This window comes from Pituophis catenifer, unplaced genomic scaffold, assembly GCF_029215685.1.
Source record: "Pituophis catenifer annectens isolate HBS135680 unplaced genomic scaffold, rPitCat1.0.hap2 SCAF_15, whole genome shotgun sequence".
Classification (NCBI taxonomy): domain Eukaryota; kingdom Metazoa; phylum Chordata; class Lepidosauria; order Squamata; family Colubridae; genus Pituophis; species Pituophis catenifer.
Genome location: NW_027256895.1, coordinates 960,463 through 983,762, shown reverse-complemented (window position 1 = coordinate 983,762; position 23,300 = coordinate 960,463). Strand labels below are relative to the sequence as shown.

Sequence of the window (23,300 nt, the reverse complement as noted above, 5' to 3'; positions counted from 1 at the left end):
TTCCCGCCCCCCCCCCCCCCAAATGCAAAAGAATAGCATTACCATAAGATTTAGCTCTGGTCTTTTGTTAGGTTTCACTGCAGAAACCTGTTGGATTTCTGCCTGATAATCCTCTACCCCACTCCCCCCCCCAAAAGGAGCCTTGTGCAGCATACACCTCCACACACACACACAAAGAGAGACACACACACACACATACACACAAGCAAGCAGAGTTCCTGGTGAATTCAAAACAGGGCCGGGAAAATCTTTTGTTTTTCTGGCCAGAAGCTCCATAACCCAGTTTCGGTTACTTAAAAAAAAAAAAAAAATCAGAACAAACCGAGATGAGGGTTCCAGGTGCCCCTTTTGCCAAGCTGGGTCAAAAACTGACCGGAATCAAGAATTTATCCAGGATCAATTTAATTTAATTCAATTTATAGGCCACCCCTCTCCGAAGACTCAGGCTGGGAGACTGGCTCTGCGTGCTGGGAGCAGGACTTTGGAAGGGCTGTTTTCGAATCCAGGCAGCCAGCGAGCACGTGCAGAGTGCAACATCGGTTGGATTTCTAGCAAGGTGTTGGGTTCTAATCTCACGTGAAGGACCTAGGAAGAAGCCGCAAGGGAAGGTAGCTTCCAAGGGAAGGTCCCAGACTAGGTTTCTGTCCCCCGCTCCCCTAAAAGACCCCATTTTGTCCCTCTCTATTACCTGCCAGGGCCTGAAAAGCTTGTGTTTTCAATTCTAGAGCTTTAAGATGGGTGGACTTCAACTCCCAGCATTCCCCAGCCAGCATGGCTGGGGAATGCTGGGAGTTGAAGTCCACTCATCTTAAAGCTCCCAAAGTTGGCAAACCCCCCACCCACCCAAAATCAGAGCAGCGGGCAACGCTTCATCCTTCAAATATATCATAACCAATACAATGAATTTTCAGACAGAAATCTCGAATCAAGAACTATTCGGAACCTGGGCCATTTCCCACCTTGGCCATAGCGCAAAGGTGCCCCCCAAATGTGTGCCCAACCGATCCGATACCATCTGGCACATCCACCCCACCCCCCCATTGTGAGAATGTAAAGCTTCCTCCCAGGTGAGGGGTGGGGACCCTTGAGACCATCAAGTCCACCCTCCCTGACTCGAGCAGCTCTTGCAAGGTGTTGTCCGGCCTTGAAGGGAGCCCACCTCCCCCACCCCATCACCCACTGCCCATCTGCTCCTAGTCTCTCCTTGCCCTTCATTCAAAGGATGCTTTTTGCTGTAACTTGGGAGTAGGGGGGTGGAATGGATGACCTCAAAGATCCCTTCCAGCTCTCTTCTGATTGACCTTCCGAGGGACAAAAGCGGGGGGGGGGGTCTCAGCTTTAATTCTGTCACCAGCCGGTTCTCGACTCAACCAGCAACTGGTTTTAACTGGAGGTGCTGGGAAGCCCCTTCCCCAATGTGTAAGAGACCCGGGAAGCCCCTTCCCCAACGTGGCAGACCCAGACGGAAAAAACCACAAAGGGAATCTCAGGTATTTTTTTTTTTTTTCAAGAGTTGGGTTTTTTTTTTTTTTATTTCTCTTTTTAAATACTGTACAGTGAAAAATAAATAGTCTCAACCGTCACAGATCAAATCCCCCCCCCCCATTTCCCCCACCCACAAACACACAAACTCGAGACCGCCAGGCCAGGCTCTTCTCTTGCACAGTGTTTTCAGAAAAGGGAAAGAAAATGGGGGAGGGGGGAAGGGGGGGCGCCAGGGAGGACCCCCGAAGAGGGGCCAGGCTGCAGGCAGTTCTCCCCCCCCTTTTTTTCCCTCCCTAGCCGGGCAAGGGCTGCCTCCCCCTACTCAGCTTGGACCCCCGGGGGGGCAGCAAGGCCCTGACCCAGGTGGCCCTCAGACCCTCGGCCCCCTCCTCCCGGGGGGGGGGCTGGCTCTCCCAGGACGGGACCCCTACTCCAAGAAGCAAAACAAACAAAAAGAAACAAAGCACTCAGCTTTTGTGTGTGTGTGTGTGTGTGTGTTTGCGTTATCAGAAGGCACAGGTTGCTCCCCCCTCTTCCTTCCCCAAGTTTTGAATAGCCGGTTTTATTTATATTTATTTTTTTTTTCTTTCTCACATTTGTTTCAAAACAAAACCAAAACAAAAAAAAAATTTTTTTTTTTTAAAGTCACCCCAAAAAAAAAAAAGTGTGAAAAGTTGTCGTATTTTCACACCTGCCCCCCCCCCCTCACTACACGCTCCCTTGTCGACACCTCTCGGGAGAGGGGTGGGGGGGGGGACTAGGACCAGCTCAGGTAGCCTCGGAGACACCCCCCCCCGCGTCCCCTTTCACACACAAGAGGGCAGAAACAAACCAGGATTGGGGAGGGGGGGGCTTCGGACTCCCCTACCCGGCTACCATCGCCGAAACTTTTAACCAGGATGCGTTTTAAGAGCCGCGGCACAGAAAGGTTTTTTTCCCCCCCGTCTTTGGCAAGCTTGGAACGCGCACGAGAGGAAATACCTGGGGGGTGGGGGATGGGGAGGGAGGGGGGTGGATGTTGGTTTGTTCTGGTTTAAATGATGGTTTGTTCTGTTGTTTCTGTTTCGTTGAAGGAGACTGGGTGTGGTGATTTATTTCGTTTCTCTTGAAGATGGTGTTTGCAAGCAGGCGGGAAGGAGGGATCGTTTCGCGGAGAGGAAGAGGAAGAGGAGGGCCGGGTGGGCGGCACCGGCAGGGCCCTTAGGACACCCCGTTGACCAGGGCGGCCACCTCCACCTCAGCCCCGGCCGCAGCGCTGTGCTCCCCGTTCTCCGAAGGGCCGTTGGCCATCTTGCTGCTCGCCTCTCCCTGGAAGACAGGGGGACGAGAGGGACTTTGGCTTCTCTGCCTTCCACCCCCTGGGACCCCCCCCTGCCCCCTCCAGAGCCCCCCTCCATACCTTCTGCTTGGGGGGGTTGCTGTTCTCGGGGGTCTTCTCCTGGCTCTCCCTGCGGGGGGGTCCCTGGCGGCTCTGAGACTCTGCTCGGGATATGTAGTCTGCGACGGTCACTGCGGAGAGGAGAGCAGAGTGTGAAAACAGACATCAGTCACGTCTTTCCGTGCCATCGTGACTTCGGTCACTCAATGAGCCGTCGTTCAGTCGAGGACTTCCTAGGATGCCATCCGGTTCTTACCCGGCTGGCGATCCCGGCTGATGGAGCTATCCACGCGGTTGCCACGGTTACGGCGCCGTCGGCTTCGGTTGCGTCTCTGCGGCTTCGACTCCTCCTCTAAAAAGAAGGGGGGGCGGGCGGGGAGCGTTGAGAGGGAGAGGACTTTCCCCGTGGGTCTTTCCCGCCCAACGGAGGGAAGAGAGGCTTCGCCTGGAAGCCATGGGGCCACGGGAGGAGGGTGGGGGTCCCGCAAAGGAGAGCCCTCCCCCCTCCGGGGTCAGAGGGTGGTGGGTGGAGGCCCCCCGAGAGGCAGCTCTCACCGGTGCCGTTCTCGTTGACGGAGGTGTTGTCCGACTCCAGGGCCCCGTCTATGACGGTGGTGTCTTCGTCGGTGCGACGTCGGCGTGAGCGTCGTCGTCGGTTGCCGAGGGCCTGCGACTCGCTGCCGTCGGTGTCCGCGTTCTGGTCGTTCTCGGTGTTCTCCAGCAGGCTGTACGGGTTGCTGTCGGGGTCTCTCAAGACTGCGGAGAGGAAGGGCAGGTTGGCAGACGGGCTCGTCCTCCGGCTGTGGGGCAGGCAGAGGTGGATTCCTCGAGCCCCCCCTCCACCCCGGACCCACTTCCTGGCTATCTCCCTCCAACCCCAGGGCTGTCTCTCCTGCCGAGCCCCCCCTCCCTGCCCCCCGGGCAAGCGGGCCTGTACCTGAGCTGATGGAGGAGGTGTTGTACTTGCTGCTGCTCCCACGAGGGGCTGGAGCAGGACCCCGGCCTCGCCCCGCCCCTGGCCGCCGCCGCCCGTCCTCCAGGCGAGGGTCCCGATCGCTGGGGGGCGGGCCCTCGTAGTCCTCCCTCTTCTCCGACTCCGTCTCAGAGGCATTGGAGGCGTCTGAGTTAGTAGCTGGGGGGTAAGAGAAGGAAAGGAAGAGGTTGGTCCAGGGGCCCCTGGGGGCTTCGGGGGGGGCCAGGGGAGAGGTACGACGCTGCCCTGGCTCACCGTAGCCAGAATTGGGTCCCCGGCGCCCCCGGCCGCGCCCGCCGTAGCTGCCGCCGTAAGTCCTGGTGCTGTGCAGGGAGGAGGTGCTCTCGTCCGTGGTGTAGCCTCCCCGCTCTTTGTCCCCACGGCTGGAGAGGGGCCGGAAGCCCAGGCCGATCTGGCGCAGCTGCTCGTCGATCTGCAGCCTCTCCAGGCGCAGCTGCTCCACTTCCTGCCCAGGGAGGAGGAAGAGGAGGGTTAAGGAGGGGCTGCTGCCAGGAGAGGCTTAGACCAGGCAGGGGGACCCCAGAGAAATGGGGGAGGGGGAGGGTCTTACCTGGAGGTAGGAGAGGTGGTATTCCAGCAGGGCCTGGGCGTTGCTGATGTTCTCTCGCGTCCCCACAAAGATGAAGGGCACCATGCCCTGCAGAGAGGAGGGAAGATGGTTTCCTTGCAGACGTTCCATGACCCAACTAGGGAACATCATCAGTGCACTTATCGTGATGACATCACCTAGCTGGGTCATGAAACGCCCGCAAGCACCGAGGACCCCACAGTTCCGCCCTGAGCTACGAATATTCCGTCGGAAACGACCCTGTTTTGAGGGGGGGGCCCAAAGGAAGCGGGCGGCCCGGCCTGGCACGACCGGCTGAACGTTACCTCCTCCCGAGGGTTCTTCTTGTCGTTGTCCCCTTCCACCCGCACTCGGACCACGCCGGATTTGTCCACAATCTCCTGGATGACCTTCCCGTTCTTGCCTATCACCTTTCCTGCAGAGAGAGAGAGAGAGAGAAAGAGAGGGAGAGAGAGAGAGAGAGAGAGAGAGAGAGAGGGAGAGAAAGCCATTAAGAGAAGGGCAGAACGCAGAGGTGCCCAGGGCTGCCTCACCTCTGGGGCTGCACCGGGTTCCCCAGCTGGGAGCTCAGCAAAACGGGGAGCCCAGTGGGACCATCTTGCCTTGGAGGGGGAGAAGATGGCACCACCACCACCGAGGAGCCGCCTCCGTTACATGGCCAGAAGGGATGCTGAGGCTGGCGAGCTATTCTGCACAGCCCAGGGGTCAAATCCTGAGGTCAGGGGTCTCCCAGAATCCCCCAGCCGGCCTGAGAGGGTCCGGAGAGCCCGATGAAGAAGGCCCAAGTGGGCGGCTGGTGCTGCCAATCAAGCCAAGAGCCCAGGAAAGAGATTTGGGGAGGCCGGATGGTGTGGAGAAGGGACCTTGTTTTACTCACCGACCAGATTCCGAGGCACCTGGACCGAATCTTCTGAAAATTCCAGGAAGCTCCTGGCCTGCTTGCAGGCTTCAGGGGTCTAAGGGCAAAACAGGGAGACCACCGACTCGCACTTACGACGCCAGGAGCCACAGAAGCGTCCTGCACAGGCTGGGCATCCTCGGGTTACCGGCCCAGGAGCTGGTCAGCCGAGGGAGCCCCGTCCCTCCAGGCAGCCTGGCTCCTTCCCCCCCCTCACCCCCTCCTTCCACCAAGGAGCAGCCCATCCTCTCTCTCTCTCTCTCTCATCTCTCTCTGGAGCTGTTGGATGGACAAATGTTTACAGACAGTCCTCGACTTACAACAGTTCGCTTAGTGGCCGTTTGAAGTTACGACGACACTTAAAAATGTGGCTTAGGCCCATTTTTCACACTTACAGCATCTTATAGGTTACTAACTTATCAACGGCAAGCGATTCGTTTAACAAACCTGGCCAGCGATGGGCAAAACTCACTTAACGACAGAAATTCGGGGCTCATTTGGGGTCGTAAGTCGAGGACTCCCTGTATTATCTTAGTTTCTTGGGGAAAAAAAAAACCTCTTTCAACCCCGAACTGGCTACGGAACTTCGGCTTACAGAAGATGTTGCTTCTTGTGTTTTAACTCTGGTCACCCAACTCAGCCCTATGGGGAACCAATTGGCATTTGCGCCCCCCAACACAAGACTTCCTGGCTCTGAAGTGGGCAAGAGAGAGAGAGAGAGACCAGGCTTACTCAGTGGGAGAGGGTGCCGGATCCGCCACACACACACACACACACAGACACGGACACGCATCATCTCCTCACCTCCCCGTAGATGCGGAAGGTGCATGTCTCCTCGTCCAGCTCGATGGCGGTGACGCCCACCACTTTGCGGGCCTGCTGGATGTTGGCGCCGTGGGTGCCGATGGCCAGGCCCATCAGGTCCTCGCGCACCGTAAACTCCTCCTGGAAGGCCGAGGCCAGCTGCTTGCTCGTCTGCAAGGAAGGAGGGAGCCCGATGGGAAACCGGGGGGGCGGGGGCGCGGGGGGCAGCCCTTCCAAATGGCCTGCACCCCACTTCTCCCCTCCCCAGCTGTGGGACCGGATCCAAAACATTTGGGGCTCCCGTAACACGGAGATACAAGGTCTCCATGGAAAATGCCAGTGCGTTCGAGTGGGTTGAGCCACTGCTTTCAGGCCGAGAGCCCCCCCCCCCGCCCCGTCTGCTTTTCCCCCCTCGCTCCCCATCCTTCTCTGACCTCCAGATGTTTGTTGGCCTCCTCGTTGCGCGACATCAGCATGAGTTTCGTTCGGATGCTGCGCAGGTGCATGTCGCCCAGCAGAGACGCCCTCTTGACGGTGGACTCGTTCGTGGACTAAAGAGAGAAAAGGGGGGGAGAGAAAGCAGCTGTAGCCCCCCGTTCCTGGACCAGCAGCCAGGAGGAATCAGGCCCCAAGGAGGAAAACAACTCTCTCCGCAACCCAGAGAGACAAAATTCCTGATTTGCTTAAAAAACAGAAGCTCCACTCAAGAATTTCTCTGTGATTTTAGCTCTGCGGGACAGATTGAAAAAGCGATGTGTGTCACCAACCGGATTATCTAGGTTTTATTTAATTGACCAAACTAAGTAATAATTTTAATTAGCAATTTTATGATGTTTGTGTGTCTATATTTTTCTTGACTGTACACCGCCTTGAGTCCTACGGGAGAAAGGCGGTATAGAAATATAAATAATAATAATAATAATAATAATAATAATAATAATAATAATAATAATAATAATAATAATAATAATAATAATCTGCGTAAAAGCATCCGTTGAGTTCGAGAGAGTGCGGTTTTGAATCCGATTAAGTTTAGGTAAAATATATTTAGCTAGAGGCTTCAAGGAGAGAAGCAACCTGAAATTGAGGAGAAACTTCCTAACAGTGAGGACAATTAACCAGTGGAACAGCTGGCCACCAGAAGTTGTGTCCAGGGCTTCATCACTGGAGGTTTTTAAGGAGAGACTGGACAGCCACTTGTCTGGTATAAGGTCCACTCCAGGGGGCTGGACTAGAAGACCTCCAAGGTCCCTTCCAATTCTGTTATTCTGGTGCTGGAAGCTGTCCAGGGTGTCCTTGGTGCAGAACAGCAAACTCTCCATGAATCAGAATAAAAGGGATGTGGGATCCTCACCATCATTCACGAATTTTAGGAAGGTTGAACTGAGCCACCTCTGAATTTAACGGCCTTTCTACACGTGGCCACCAGAGGGCAGTCAGGAGCAGTGCTTAGCCAACTACTTGACTTACAACCAATTCTTTAGTGACCGTTCGGAGTTACGGCGGCCCTGAAAAAAGTGACTTGTGACGGGCTTTCACATTTATGACCATTCCAGCATCTCTGTGGTCACGATCTGGGTGCTTGGCCTGTATTTATGACGGTCGCAGGGTCCTGTGACTCACCAATCAGGACCTTCCCGGCTGATTTCTAACAGGGGAAGCTGGATTCGTTTAAAGACCACACGATTCGTTTTAACGACAAGTGGCAATTCACTGAACAGCCATGAGGGGGGGAAAAAAGGTCGTAAAATTGGATGCGACTCACTGAAAAACGTTCGCTTAGGAATGGAAATTCTGGGCCCGACTATCGTCGTAAGTTGAGGACTGCCTGTCCCGGGGAATTCTTTATGGGAAGAAATGTCACACCAGGTCCTTCAGCCGAACTCTTCCGTGGACTGACAATACCCCCAGCACACACAAACACACAGACACACAGAGACCCACAAAAAGGTGGCTTCTTACCAGGATGATGAGTTCGCTGCTGGTGGGGCTCAGGAAGATGGAGTCCGCCCCCACCGCCTTCTTGAATTCCTTGTGCACGTTTTCATTGGTGCAGCTGTGAGGGGGGGGGAAAGGGGGAGGGCATTTAGCAGCACCTTGGGAAGGAGCAGCCACTGTCGTATTTTTTTTTTTTTTCAGGAGGCAACTGGGTTTTTCCTGGGTTCTTCAGATGTGACCCTTCTCCCCTTCCCCACCACCCTCCAGTCGGAACTGAAGAAGCTCCTTGGATAAGAAGTGAAATGTCTTCAAAAGAAAAAAAACCAGTTGCCTCCTTAAAAAAAAGAGCAACCGTGGCCTGGATGGCTGAGAATCTCCAGGGACAGCAGCAGCTCTTCTTCCTAAAGCAGACTTTCCAACCTTGGCAGCTTTAAGACCTGTGGACTTCAACTCCCAGAATTCCCCAGCTGGCTCTTTTTTTTTTTTTTCCCCCACTTTGCTGAAGTCCTTGACTTACAACAGTTTGTTTGGTGACCTTTCAAAGTTGCAACGGCGCTGAAAAAAGTTGACTCAGGACCGTTTTTCCACACTTACGACTGTTGCATCACGATCAAAATTCAGACGTTTGGCAACTGGTTCATACTTATGACGGTCGCAGTGTCCCAGGGGAGGGGGGGTGTCACGCGATCTTCTCTGGCGACCTTCTGACAAGCAAAGTCAATGGGGGAAGGCCGGACTCGCTTAACAACCAGGTTACTAAACTTATCAACTGCAGGGATTCACTTAACAACGCTGGCAAGAAGGGTCCCAAAATGGGGTAAAACTCACTGAACAACGGATATTTTGGACTGAATTGTGCTCGTAAGTGGAGGACTCCCCGTGTTACAGCTACCGCATTCCCACCATCTATTAAGGGAGTGGCAAAGACCGTGGACCAAGGGAGCCTGGCAGGCGTCTGTTCTTGGCCTCTCCATGCTGACAAGGGGATTCTGGGAGTTGAAGTCCACAAGTCTTCAAAGTGGCTGAGGTTGCCCCCACCCACCCACCCCCAGTTCCAAAGCCCTGGGAAGGAGACTGCAGCCACCAGCCAAAGCCCCTGGGCCCTGCCCTCCTCTTCCCCACTCTCTGGTCCGAGAAAGAGACAAGAGCTGGGGGGGGGGAGGGTCATTTTGTAAGTCCCAGCGGAGTCCCAGGTTCTGAGTCGAGGGCTACGGAGCGTAAAAAGGCCAGATCTGGCAATTCTCCGCCAGGCAGACCCACGATTCCCGTCTAGGACACTCACGCCTCCTTGAGGTCTTCCGGGACTGCGATGGTGCACTTGAAGAAGCTGCACTTGGTGGCCACTTTGCTGGGGTTGACGGGCCGCAATCGCTCCAAGGTGACAATTTCGTTGTAGATGGCATCGCAGGCCGCGTATTCTATGACATAAAACTGCAAGAGAGAGCGAGGTCGGACAGGAGGCCGGGGAAGGGGCAGCTCTCCCAGAAGCACCAGTGGTGGGGAGAAGACTGAGGGAACTCCCCAAAGGAGACGAATATAACAGAACCCGCACGCAAAATCTGTCTAAATATTGCAACTGGAAGGGGGAAAAGTGAGAGAGAGAAGAGATGGAGGGAGAGGGAGGTAAGAAAGAAAGGTGGAGGAGAAAGGAAGGGAGAAAGGGAAAGAAGGAAGGAAACAGGTGGGAGGGGGAAGGAAGGAAGGAGAAAGGGAAAGAAGGGAGGGAGGGAGGAAGGAAACAGGTGGGAGGAGGAAGGAAGGAGGAGGGAGGGAGAAATGGAAGGAAGAGAAAGGAAACAGGTGGGAGGAGGAAGGAAGGAGGGAGAAAGGGAAAGAAAGAAAGAAAGATGGAGAAAGGAAGGGAGAAAGGGAAAGAAGGAAGGAAACAGGTGGGAGGGGGAAGGAAGGAGGAAGGAAAGGGAAAGGAAGGAAGGAAGGAAAGAAAGATGGAAGAGAAAGGAAGGGAGAAAGGAATCAGGTGGGAGGAGGAAGGAAGGAAGGAGAAAGGGAAAGAAGAGAGGGAGGGAGGAAGGAAACAGGTGGGAGGGGGAAGGAAGGAGGGAGGGAGAAAGGGAAAGAAAGAAAGACAGGAAGATGGAGAAAGGAAGGGAGAAAGGGAAAGAAGGAAGGAAACAGGTGGGAGGGGGAAGGAAGGAGGGAGAAAGGGAAAGAAGGGAGGGAGGGAGGGAGGAAGGAAACAGGTGGGAGAGGGAAGGAAGGAGGGAGGGAGAAAGGGAAAGAAAGAAAGAAAGAAAGAAAGAAAGAAAGAAAGAAAGAAAGAAAGAAAGAAAGATGGAGGAGGAAAGGAGGGAGGGAGGGAGGGAGGAAGGAAGGGCAATTTTTTCCACACAGAGGTGGGATATTTCCCGAAACAGCCCCTCCCCTCTGGCTGTTGGTTTCACAGCCTTTGGTCCCACAGGGTTTCTGGAAAGAGGGACCCTTCCTTCCTTCCTTCCTTCCTTCCTTCCTTCCTTCCTTCCTTCCTTCCTTCCTTCCTTCCTTCCCCCTGCCCTGGCCATTCTAGAGCTGTTGAGCCACTGAGTCTGCTTTGTGAGCCCTACTCAGCTTCGAAGGCAGGGTATCTCGACCTTGACCACTTCAAAATGCACGGACTACGACTCCCAAGGTTAGCTGGGGAATTCTGGCCGTTGGAAGTCCGGGCATCTTAAACTGGCCGAGGTCGAGAAACACGAAGATCAGCTAGATGCCAAACCTTCGAATGCTAATTGTTCCTGCCATTTTCCTCAAAGTGGCGTTTATTCCCTTTACCGTAATTCTAAATTCTCTTCCTCCTCCTCCTCCTCCTGAGTATAGGGGCTGGCCCCTGCCATCCTAGCTGGATTAAAGAGAGGGGGGGGGGCTGCTGTCCCGAGACTTACATCCCCTTTCATCATCCGGACTCTGGCCAGCCACCAGCCGCAGGGTTCGTGCTCATTAGCCCGGGAATAAACCTAAAAACACAAGAGATTTGAGCCAAGGCAGCTTTTTCCCTCCAGCACTGCCCTGCTCTCCCCCCCACCACCCCGAAATAGCCGGGACTCACCTCCACCTCGTCCCCTTCTGAGATTTCTTTACTGTAATCCGTGGGTGGGGGCAGCCTCACGTCACCAAAGGGGATTTGCCGTTCCGGTTGCCAGCTAGAAAAAGACAAAAGGCAACATCAGCAAGAACGAGGACCCAAGAGATTCCTTCAGAAGCTCCTTCAGGCTTAATGGGGGATCAACAGTCAAGGATCAGAGGGGAGGGCATTCCGGAAAGCCATTAGGGGTTGGACTAGAAGACCTCCGAGGTCCCTTCCAGCCCCAAGATGCTATTATAATCAGCGGAAGGCCTTGCCTCCAGAGGTTGTGGGTTGCTCCATCAACGGAGGTTTTAAGGAGAGACTGGGCAGCCATTTGTCCTGTCTGAGCAGGGCGTTGGACTAGAAGACCTCCGAGGTCCCTACCAGCCCTGTCACTTTGTGTCCTATGCTCCCTGCAGAAGCCCTCTACAAGTGGGGCCAAATACCATCACCTAATTGGGACCGTGGGGCCGAAAAACAACCTTCCGGGCACACGGTGGCAGAGTCTATCATGGACGAAGTAAAAAAATCACCGTATATTTTGCAACTTAGGTTTGCAATCTTCCTGTCAAGATTTCAGATTTTATATTCTGCATTTTGTATCTTACTCCGGCGTCCCTTTGCACTGAAATACGATGTGATTGTGTCATACAATAGACCGATAAATAAATACACTCTCTGTGCTGCCCAGCGCTGCCTACAGAGTTTGACGCTTCCATATCTGACCCCAGCTCCTATTAGCCTCTCCACACAGAGAGGGAAGCGGGAGAAAGAAAATGACTTTAAGAGCCCATCCAGCTGTGAGTTGGGTTGCTATAGGAATCAGCCAAGCGCTGTTACCTCAAGGCCAGCTGCAGCCCCCTCTCCCTCTTCAGGGGTCAAGTGAACATGGAAAGGAGGAGACGCTTGTTCTCCTCCTTGGCTCCCCGAATCATCAGAAGCCACGATTTGCAATGGAGGTTTATTTCAGCGGGGATTTAAATCAAAACCTCCACCTTCAGGAGCCTGAGAGAGGGGAGGGGAGGGGGGAACGGCAGGGAAGTGGAAGGGCCCACCCTGAGCAGAATCAGGCTGCAGGGTGATGCTGGGAGGGGCTTTGCTTCTTCTTCTTCTTCATCCTCCCCACCACCAGCACTTCCCCAGGGAGAGCAGGCCGCTGCCCCCAGCCCCTGTGGAGAGCCTGCAGCCCTGGGAACTGGCCATGGTGCTGCAGGGCCCTTTCCCTGCCTGGTTAGCCAGCCTTGCTACACACCCCCACCCCCATGGAGGAAGCCGGGCAGGTGGGCAGCCAGCAGCCGGCAGGGGATCGTTCCAACCAGCTGACGGAGGCACAGCCTTAGCTGCCGGGGATGTTGTGCTCCTCTCTGCCTGGAGGAAGCAGCCTCGGGCCGAGATCCCCAAGCGTGGGGAACAGAGGCCGGAGGGCAGGAGGACCCCCACCCCTCCTGCAACAGTGACAGGGAAGGATCAGGTGGCTCAGCTGCTGTGGGATGCCCTGAGTCATCTGGCCGTGGCTGGGCCAAGAATCTGGAGCATTCTCATTCTTATCTCAGCACACAACACACAACACACACACACACACAGGGTCGATCAACCCTCCTTTTCATAAATCCAGAGGAACTGACTCTGAGAGAATGACAGAATGGGAAGGGCCTCCAGAGGTCATCTAGTCCAACACCTTGCTCAGGCAGGAGACCCTACGCCTGCGATGGCAAACCTACGGCATGCGTGCCACCGTTGTCCTAGAGCAGCCCCAGTGCGCAATGCGCCCGCCAGCCAAATAATTTCCAGTCCCAACAGAAGTTGGGAAACAGTCTGTTTCCGGCCTCCAGAGGGCCTCCGGGGGGCTCCAAGAAAGCCTCTGGAGCCTGGGGAGGGCGAAAAAACGGGCCCACTGTGCCATCGCATGTCAAAAGCAGGGGGAGCGCGATGGGGTCTGTCCTGTGTCCCCTCCCACCCGAGAACGGAGGGCTTGCCCTGAACTCTCTCAGCAGGAGGGGGGGTCTCTCCCCCCAATTAAAATAAAGGAGACACCCCCCCCCCCGTTTAAAAGAAAGAGAAGACCAGGCCAAGAAGCCGGACTGGCATTCAGCCCGAAACAAAGTTTGATTACAGAGAGTCCTCAGCTTTACAAGTTCATTTAGTGACCGTTCGAAGTTATGACGGACCTGAAAAATGGGACTTAGGTTAGGGCCCTTTTTCAGAGTTACGACTTTTCCGGCATCCCCCACGGTCACATGACCAAATTCAGATGCTCGGAAGCTGACTCGTATTTACGACGGTCGCAGTGTCCTGGGATCATGTGATGCCCTTTTGCGACCGTCTGACAACGGGGAAGCCGGATCCACTTAACAACCGGGTTACTAACTTAACAACTGTTAAGCGGTTCGCTTAATGACAAGGGCAAAGGAGGCTGTAAAGTGGGGCAAAATTCACTTAACAGACATTTCGCTTAGTGACAAAAATTGGGGGGCTCGGTTGTGGTCGTAAGTCCAGGACTGCCTGTAATCTCTGCTCTCTCAGAAAAGGGAAAGCCATTTCAAGTAGGCTGCAGCTACCAAGGGTTAAAACTTGGGCTGAGCATGCCCAGAAGTGGACGAAGGCCCTAAACGGTGAGAAGGGGAGAGGAGAGGAGAGGTGGGGGTCCTCTTTTTTTTTTTGCCAGAATGGCCGAAGGTGGGGAGGGTATCCCTCAGTGTCAAGACAGGTAAGGATCTGGGCCTCAGGGAGATGACAACAGTGCCAGGAATTTGTCTGGTTTAAGACATTACTCTGCTCAGTGCTGATAGCTCTATCATCATCATCATCATCATCATCATCATCATCTCTTATTCATTAAACATGAAACTCAGTCAACTGGACATTTAAAAATGTGTCACAAATACGATTTGACTGGCGCTAATGGTCGATACGGGTTGCTGCCAGCGTCCTAGGTATCAACCAAGGACCTTCTTAAAATATATGATGTTCCGAGTAGCGCAGTTTTTTGCAGTTCCGCTGCTGTTATTGCAGGAAGCTGCAATTTCTTGAAGTGTTTTGTGAAATTCTTGGACATGGTACCAAGGGCCCCGATGACAATGGGTATCATTGTGACATGTTTCATCATCATCATCATCATCATCATTATTATTATTATTATTATTATTATTATCATCATCATCATCATCATCATCATCATCATCATCAATCTAGCACTGTCATCTATTCAATTCCCACTATAAAATAAAATTATTTATATCTGCCTTGATGATGGGTAGCTCTCTTTTTATAATATTTCCTTTCAGAGTGACTTTTTATGTGTGTTTTTTTTTAATATCTCCAGGTTTTCAGCCGCTGGCTGTGCGTCACCCTGAGTTCCGAGTTGATAAATAAAATAAGGCAAACCGATGCAGGCAGCGTAGAAGTCATAACATAAAAATTGAAAAATGAAAACAAGATAAAGGAGCCAGACCAAAGAGGCTTCCAAAAGCCGGGCCCCTTGTCAACGAGCCCGCTGTCTCCGGGAAGGGGAGTTTTCCAGGATAAACTGGTTGGCCTTTTCCGGAAGTTGAGCGTGGAAGGGAAGAAAGAGAAAGTCTTCCACGCTCAAGTTTGGAAAAGGCCAACTCGTTTATATTAACCTAAGAGGACCAGGCCAGAGGAGACCAAAGGATTTGCTGGAAAACCTGGATTGATAAAACATAGCGTCCACGTAAGACGCGGTGCCAAAGCAAGTATTCCATTATCGTGGCTTAACAATGGCTTAGCAACTTCCTGAGACCGTGGCTGGGCTCTGATCATGCAGTGAATCAAACCACGGAATCCAGGATTTCTGAAGCCACCCAGAGGAAACCTGCCAGGCACACAATTCTTTTTAAGAGCACAGGGATACCTGAATGCTTAGCGGTCTCTGAGTCACCCCCGCCCCAAACCTCTCCACTAAACAGGGAGGGGCCTGCCCCTGCCAGCTCTTGCCCCACTTCCTGTGACAAAGAGACCGCGTTGGGGGGGGGGGTGTCAAACACTCACTTGTTCTCGAAGGATATTGTGACCGAATCTTCGTGTACATCTTTTACAAAACCCTGGAGGGGAAGAAGAAAGACAGACAAAAAGGATCCGGGTTACCACCATTTAAAGCCCTCAAGTTTTAAGCAAACGCAGAGACCCCCTCCCCTCCCCCCCCCAATAAGCAAGAAGATGACCAAGCTGGACCGAGGGAACATCCTGGAATCAACACTGCAGAAATCGAAGCTTGGGGTAAAATCAAGAGCTGAGAGTCCCTGGTGGGTGTGTGTGTGTGTGTGTGGGACTCAGAAGCGACATTACTGTCAACCGTGATTTTGCAAAAATAATAATAATAATAAATCTTCTCTGGGGTGAGAGTGAGAGAGACAAAGACTAGACAACTTTTACACGTGGGGTGAAGTTAGGAGGGTAAACCATGTTGCATTATCTGCTTGGTTCTTAACCCAGCAAACTGCCCACCCAAGCAAAACACACCTGGGTTGGGGGCCCAGAGGTTCCAGACAACCCCTCCCACTCCGGCTGCTTTAGTGTCCAGAGAGGGTCTCCCAACTATACAAACTCTCTCGTGCCCAGAAACCTTGCCTTCCGGAGGCCTCCGGCTGTGGGGATGAGCTGGAATTGCCAACCGGGCCCCCTGCACCAGGTCAGGCAGGCGTGCAAAGGTCCTGGGGGCTGTTTGTGTATCCCTCCTCCCCCCCCCAGATCAGCTTCATGCATGTGGTCAAGCACCCCCTCAGGAGGGCAAAGTGGGGGCAAGCGATTCTTGGAGGTTTCAATGCCAGCCTTGAGTTTGGCTGGCCTTCTCACCCACCTATTCCTTGTCCCAGGTAATTAATTCGGAGATGGGCATTCCGTCCACCTAGTCTGAGAGGGAACGTGGCTCAGGAGAACCCCTCCCCACCCCCAAATCAGAGGTAGGTCCTGACTTCTTCCCCACATCTTATTTATTGGGAATTGTTTCTCTTCCACTTTCCCAAAGGCCTGAGGTGGTTCCAGGACAAACTTCTCAAGTGCCCAGTTTATACCACCCAAGCAAACCACGTGAGATTCGCCTCTCAAAACTTGGGAACTCTTAGGAAGAACTAAAACACAGGCGCAGAGAACGAACCTTGAACGCAAAGTGTGATTCAATTAGTTCATTTTCCATCTGTGAAGAAACATTATAGTCTGGGACGGGAATATGTACCGGGCAGGAAGCTAATCTGATGCTGTTATCCACCAAAGGGGAAATAATCCAGATTCCTCTGAATTCTTTGCAGCCCTAGAAGGAGCATTTACAACCAGCTAGCCCTGATGATGTTACCTAGTTGGGTCATGAAATGTCCACAAGTAAACCATTAAGCTCAGAGAGCACCAAGGACCTTACAGTCTTCTTCCTCCCCCCCTCTGCTCCTTCTTCCTCCTCCTCCTCCCTTCTTCTCTCCATAAACCCCCCTTCCTTCCACCACTGAGAATGTAGTTTGGGTAATGAAACCTGTGTGAGAATGCCACTAAGCTCAGGGAACGCCAAGGACCCCACGGTTCTCCTTCTCCTCTCTGCAAACCCCACCCCCTTCTAGCCCTGATGGGGTTCCCTAGTTGGGTCATGAAATGCCTGCGAGGAAACCCCCAAGCTCAGAGAGCACCCAGGACACACCCCCTCCCCTTATTCAACCCTGAGCTACACAGCTTCTCTTCGACTGGATTCTTCTGTTTCCCCGATACCAAAGAATGGCTAACTTTTGCAAACTGCTTCCCGGAAGTGCAGCTAACACCAGATTCCCCTTCTTTGCCCACCGCCCCGGCCGGACGGGCACCTGTTGTTAACAGAGCTGGGCGAGAAGAAAGGCAACCCATAGATTTATCCTGGAGGGAGGGGAAAACATGAATTCAGATGGTGCTGAGAGCAAAACACCCTGTGTGTCCAAAGGGTGACAGAAGGAACAGGTGGCATGGGGGGGGGCGAGAGGGAGGACTGCTCTGCCAGCTGCCCAATTGCAAGGGGGCAGATATACCACCTTCCTTGCTCCGAAGTTGGCTCAAAACTGCCCGAGCTTTTTCCATAGGAAATGTCGCCACACCAGCTAACAAAAGCTAAAGCCGTGTTTCCCACCTAAGACGAGTGGACTTCAGTTCCCAGAATTCAAGCAAGGCTGGCTGGGGAATTCTGGGAGTTGAAGTCCACACCTCTTAAAGTGGCTACGGGCAGGAAACCCTGAGGCAAGAGGAATAAGGCAGATCTGGTAACCTCAGAAGCCAGTTCCTGCTTGGCAATGTTGGCTAGAAGAGGGTTTGTCTCCAGTGTACGGTTTCCCTAGCTACCCGAGAGTTTCTGGAGGCTAAAATATATGCAGAACGGTTGCAGGAATTGGGGACTGGCCAGTCTAGAGAAAAGAAGGACTAGGGGTGACGTGACAGTGGTCTTCCAACATTAGAGGGGCTGCCCCAAAGAAGAAGGGGTCAACCTAGTCTCCAAAGCACCAGAAGGCAGGAGAAGGAAACTAAAGGAGAACTAGAAGTAAGGAGAAGCTTCCTGACTGTGAGGACAATTAATCAGTGGAACTGCTTGCCACCAGAAGTTGTGGGTGCTCCAACACTGGAGGTTTTCAAAGAGATTGGACAGCCTCACAGGTCAGCTGTACATCAACAGGTTTTGTAAGGGAATCCCATGGATCTCTCTCTGAGCCTGTGGTTATGCAACAGATCCCAAGACTGGATCTCTGCACGCTTTGGGGGAGGGCACACTCTCCTGCCATCCGCACCACCAGCCTCCGCGTCTCCTTCAGAGCACCGTGGGTAGTCCTCGACTTACAACCATTCGTTTAGCGACCGTTCAGTTACAACAGCGACTTAGGACCATTTTTTCACACTTACGACCGTCGCAGCCACCCCTGTGATCATGTGATCAAAATTCGGACCCTTTATTTATGCCGGTCGCAATGTCCCGGGGTCACGTGATCCCCTTTGCGACCTTCTGACAAGCAAAACGGGAAAGCCGGATTCACTTAACAACCGTGTCATTAACCATCGCAGCGATTCACTTAATAACAGTGGCCAGAAAAGTTGTAAAATGGGACAGAATTCACACAACTGTCTCGTTTAGCAACAGTAACCTGGGGCTCGACTGTGGTTGTAAGTCGAGGACTTCCTGACCCTTCTCCAAGAGGGAAGATCATTTCATTCATTTAGCGTTAAGCAGCTCCCCTGGCGTTGGGCAAGGCCCAGCATCCATGGAGTCTATTTATATCTCCTGCCTCCCTTTACCTGACACCCCCCCCCACCGCCACCACCACCCGCCTCCCGGGGGCCACGCTGCCCGTCTAAAATAAAACTTGCTGCGTGTGTGTTCTTTGCTGCACTTGTGACACCTCATTATGAGGTTCAGGGAATCTCTCCCTTAGGTTTCAACTTCACTGGCGATACGAAAACCACATCCCTGGCCTTTCCTCCGGGGCTGCGTGTCTTCCTTTCTTTCTTTTTGCTCCCGTTCTCCTGGCAAGCCACCCCTGGAGCAGCCTCGGGGGGGCCTCTGGGCAAAACTTTGCCCTGGGAGGGCAAGAACCTGTCGCGAGGACTGACTCCCGCAGAACCATCCGGACGGGCAAAATATTTCAAGGCCGAGTAGCTTCGTGACCATTTGCCCGATTGAAGCAGCCGGAACTTAGGAAGAGACTTTAAGTTCTGGCAAATCTTTCCAAGTCCTTCTAAGGCGGATGCCTTCCTAAGGGTTGGGCTGCACCTTCCATCGTCCCTTTGCCTGGGGAGGGGGGGGGTTGAGGGGTCAGCCACGTTTTCTAGCTGAGATGAAGGAGGTCTTTGCCACCAAAGGCCACCCAAACTCTGCAAAGGGGATTAAAGCCATCTCTGAAGCTGAAAGAACCGGCTACCAGAGCTGGTCCCTGGCATCCTGGCCAAGGGCTACTTGGATCGCGCCCAGCTGAAGCTGACAAGGCAAATTTCCTGCCTGCATAAATTTTCTTTTTCTGGAAACGGAACACCGACAAGGAGTCCATTCACACATATCCTTAAGCCACAAAACCCCAACGGCTGGCTGCACCCATGATCTGACACGAGGGTTTCGCTTAAGTTGTCAGCCCTGGGAGGGGCAACGTCTGACTTAAGGCAGGAGTCCATCTTCAAGAAAATCCAGAACAATCCAGGCAATTTCAGGAAAAGAGCAGGGAAAAGCAGATTGGCAGGTATAAGACGCCTCAGAGACCGGGGCTCAAAGAAAGCTATGCAAGTGTATTGGTGGGTAGAGAGGGGGGTGGGGAGAAAGGATGCCACTGTCACAGAGCTAGTTCAGAAGGCCAAACGTTATTTCAAGGAACATTGGTTGGATAATGAATTCCCCACGAATTTCAGCTCTGTGGGAAGCCCCTCTGGAGCGCAGGTTACGGAAAGCCACAGGTTCTAAAGGTATCATAGAAATGGGGATCTGGAAGCAGAGGAACCTACCCTCGTGTGGGCCAAGACCTAGCTTTCAAATCACAATGGCTAATTTTAGTTTTGTCAAGGTTCTAGGGCCATGGGAAACCACCCCACCTTATGTCTTGCGTGAACCAGACAGGTAGAGAAGATCACACGCAGACAACACAATGCCAAGAAAGCTTATTTTTTTTAAAAAAGAAAAACCATGCCAGGATTGGAAAACCGCAGCCAAGGATGTAGATTTGAAGTCGCCAATATGGCAGGATGGCTTCTTCTATCCAGGATAAGCTGCAGTGCTACAAATACGGGACGTAGGATTGAAGCTTCTTCTGAATCCATTAAGGGAAAAGTGGCTCTTCCTTTCCCCCAGCGCCGATTGCTCAAACGGGAGTCTTTTGAGGACATGTGAGGTCTGCCCGATTGCTGGTAAAAAATACTGTGTTACGGCAAACTTATGACTTTAAAAATAACTGACTTGATAAAGATGCCATAGCACAGCACATACAAACAGGCTGAAAATAACCTGCCCGGCTCAGAGAGCCAAGGATTAGGCCTCAAAAGATTTCTGCCTTTGATTTGTGGCCATCTCCATGTCAAACAGGGGCTGGCAGGACTCCATCTTGAGGTGGGAGGTCTAAAATTAGCCAAACACACAATCCCACCGCCACCCCTTCAATTAAAATCTGAAGAAGCTAGGTTAGGTTACGCCAATGTGGAACCAGCAGTTATACTCAACTTATTTCTCTGCTAGGCAGACCAACAAAAGGCTCAGGCTGCACATTCCTAGGGAGCTGCTTCCTTATTTGAATACACACCCACACCCCAATATCGTGCCTGCATGTCTGATTGCGGCCCTGCACAGCTATTAAAGAACAGACGGCGTCAAATCCAGCAACTGTACCACCCTCCTGTTTCTAGGAAAAGGACGCCTCCCAAGAGGGAAAACTCCCTGGTGGTCTTAAAAACCCGGGAGCTGTCCAACACAGCGGGACGTCCCTGGTTCTCAAGCCAAAGTGAGAAACAGAAAAATTGGGTGTTCCTCCGCTGGGCAACCATTGTAGTTTTCCAAGTTTGGCCAAGGCTCCCTTGAAGCGTCGAATTGGGAAAACTGAAATATCTGAAACGTTCGGGCAAAGTGGAAATCCACAAGGAAAGGAGCAAAGGGAGGTTACTGGAGACAGACAGACGGAGGGGTTTTTTGTTTGGCCAGGGAAGGGAACGTCCCTCTTTTCTCTCCCAGGATGGGGCTCCCTTCCTGGCAATAAACAAGGGTCTCCACAGAAGGGGCTTGGGGGTAGAGCTAACCCCTTTCAACACTGGGGGTCCGTCCCCTTGTGCCCCCCCCTCCTTTAAAAAAAAAAAGAGAACGGAGGCAGCTTTCCTAACAAAGAGGAAAAAGAGGTTTTACTTCATTGCCCCTGAAAGACCCCCACTCTCCTTTCACCCTCCCCCCAATTGGGGAAGCCCCCCTCATCCCCTTGGAAGGCGGGAGGGGCGTTTTGAGGGGTGGGGGGAGCTGTGGCCGGAGGAGCCCCAGGGCAGGCCTCCCTCAGGACCCCCCTTCCCCACCTGGAGGGGGCACCTGCCCCTGCCAATCAAAGCCCCGAGGGATACAGTTTCCAGGCCTGGGAGACCCTCTTGCCCGGCCAGCCACGTGGGGTGGGGGTGGGGGGCAGCTCCCCCTTCTTCTCCTAAGAGGGGTTAAAAGGGGGGGCTGGGTGAGACCCCCCCCAACTTAGAGGGGACCACTAGGCCGCCCTGCTGCCCCTCCGCCTGGGGGGGGGAAGGAAGGGAGGGGGGGTCTCGGCCTCCTTCCCTCCTCCTCCTTCTGCAACCCCCCCCGCCACGCCCCCCCCTTTTTGCCCGGCTCTCCCAGGCGACGGGGCCCCGCCCTCCGGTCGCCATGGCAACCCCTCCTCCTCCTCGTCCCCCCCTCCCCTCACCTTGTAGAAGGCCCCGTTGGAGCCCCGCACTTCCACGGGCAGGCCCTCCATGGGCCCCGCGGCGGAGGCGGCCGACAAGGGCGAGGAGCCCCGCGAGGGTTGGGCCCCCGCCGCCGCCACCGGTGGGGGGATGGGGGCGGGGCGGGGCCCGGCCTCCTCCGGCTCGGCCACCGTGACCGGCCCCAGCCGAAGCCTGGGAAGGCCCGGCCCGCTCGCTCAGGCGCTCTTCCTCCTCCTCCTCCTCCTCCTGGGCCTCGGCCTCTCGTGGCGGGCTCCCCGCAGCCTCCGCGGCCGAGCTGAGCGAGCGAGAGAGAGACCTCCCCTCACGGAACGCGCGCCCTTCCCCCCCCACGGCCCCACACACGGCCGTGCGTGCCGTGCGTGCGCTCTGCGCCTGCGCCGCAAGACGCGCCTCCTCCCCCGCGCGAGCTCGGCCACGCCCACCCCGACGGACGCGCCAATGCGCGCCGCTGGCCGGCGCCCGTCGACCAATCGCGAGGAGGTCGGGAGGGCGGGGACCGCGCCGGCCACGCCCCCTCCCTTCTCTTTCAGCCTGAACTCTCGTTTCTCTTCACGCTCCTCCTCCCCCCTCGGCCAATGGGAAAGGAAAGGCGGGGTTTCTCCCGAGAATCTTTTCCTGCGGCGCAGGCGCAGTAGCCGTTCCGAGCGTTGCTCAACGCCCCTCGACGGGGGTTCCCCTTTAAGTTCCACCCACCCCGACCCCCGGTGGCCAATGAGGAGTCGCCTCTCATCCCTGGCACCCAATCATAGGACGGAAAGGCCGCCCCTCCTACCTTCACGCGCCTCTTGCGACGCCCCTCGCCCCGCCATTGGCTGGTCGCTTTTTTTTAAATTCCTCCTGCCCTCGGCGAAGGGTGGGGATGTTAACCAATCGGCAGGCAGGGGCGGATTCACCCTGCGCGCCCATTGGGTGGAACCGGGAGCGGGGCGGGATGCGGCAGTGCCCGGTCGGGAGCACGTGGCCGTCCACCGCGGTCCATCTTGGCGCCCGGTCGCAGCTCCGGGGCGGCGTCGGAGCTCCCGCCGTGCCTGGACGCTGGACGGCCCGGGACGGAGGAGGAGGAGGAGGAGGAGGACGAGAGCCCCCCCCCTCCACCCCTTGGGAAGATACTTGGCTTGTTTACTTGTTTAGCCCTTGGATGGGAGACCACCCAGCGATCCCAGGGCAGCAAACTCCTGGGAAGTCGGCGCGCGTCTCGGGGAAACGTCCCCTCCGTAATCCCTTGCCCAGAAATTAAGCCTGATTTACGTGTGTGAAACACTGAATGTGTCAATCCAATCAGATTGATGAGGCTATAAAGAACCCCCCCCCTTTTCTTTGAGACCCCCCTTTTGCCTTTGCTCCATGCCAACCCTGATCAGATGGGGCTGGGCAGGGGGGCATTCGGCCAAAAGGGAAGGGCACCGGTTTTTAAATCCCACTTTTTATTATCTTTGTAAATAATTCAAGGCTTTATTTATAGTTCTCACTCGAATGCACCCCAGTACTCCTTCCCTCCTATTTTTGCACCCAACAACAACCCTGTGAGGTGGGTTGGGCTAAGACAGAAAAGGTCTGGCAGAAAGTCACCAGGCCAGTTTCCTGCCTAAGGCGGGACTAGAACTCCCAGTCTCCTGGTGATCGGCCCAAAGTCACCCAGCTGGCTTTCATGGATAAAGGTGGCCCTCCCCCTCTTTGGAGAGCCACAGGGGGTCTGCAACATCCAGGTGGGCACCTTACTGGCAACTTCGCCGCCTGGGAACTTCAACTCCCAGAATCCTGCATGGCTGGCTCAGGCATTCTGGGAGTTGAAGT

The 23,300-nt window shown here is 54.3% G+C and overlaps 1 protein-coding gene across 1 annotated transcript; it reads right to left on the bottom strand.

Annotated features, from left to right (window-relative positions):
• Positions 1-1,521: 1,521 nt before the first annotated feature.
• Positions 1,522-21,787, bottom strand: FXR2 (FMR1 autosomal homolog 2). Its single transcript, XM_070954664.1, has 17 exons — positions 21,485-21,787; positions 15,135-15,187; positions 11,109-11,202; positions 10,945-11,016; positions 9,348-9,496; positions 8,090-8,183; positions 6,562-6,678; positions 6,128-6,298; positions 5,303-5,381; positions 4,731-4,840; positions 4,408-4,494; positions 4,092-4,302; positions 3,801-3,995; positions 3,419-3,619; positions 3,120-3,215; positions 2,885-2,994; positions 1,522-2,793 (listed from the first exon to the last, which is right to left on the bottom strand). Exons 1-17 carry the CDS (start codon positions 21,533-21,535, stop codon positions 2,686-2,688), a joined length of 1,998 nt encoding a protein of 665 aa, XP_070810765.1. The 5' UTR covers positions 21,536-21,787; the 3' UTR covers positions 1,522-2,685.
• Positions 21,788-23,300: the final 1,513 nt, after the last annotated feature.

What these genes read in the sequence shown, in the direction of transcription:
- FXR2 (XM_070954664.1), bottom strand. Translation starts at nt 21,535, where the DNA reads ATGGAGGGCCTGCCCGTGGAAGTGCGGGGCTCCAACGGGGCCTTCTAC. An exon ending in CCTTCCGCATCTACGGGGAG is followed by an intron (nt 5,382 to 6,127) that starts GTGAGGAGATGA and finishes TTTTGCCCTTAG; the next exon opens with ACCCCTGAAGCCTGCAAGCA. An exon ending in GGGACCCAATTCTGGCTACG is followed by an intron (nt 3,996 to 4,091) that starts GTGAGCCAGGGC and finishes CTTACCCCCCAG; the next exon opens with CTACTAACTCAGACGCCTCC.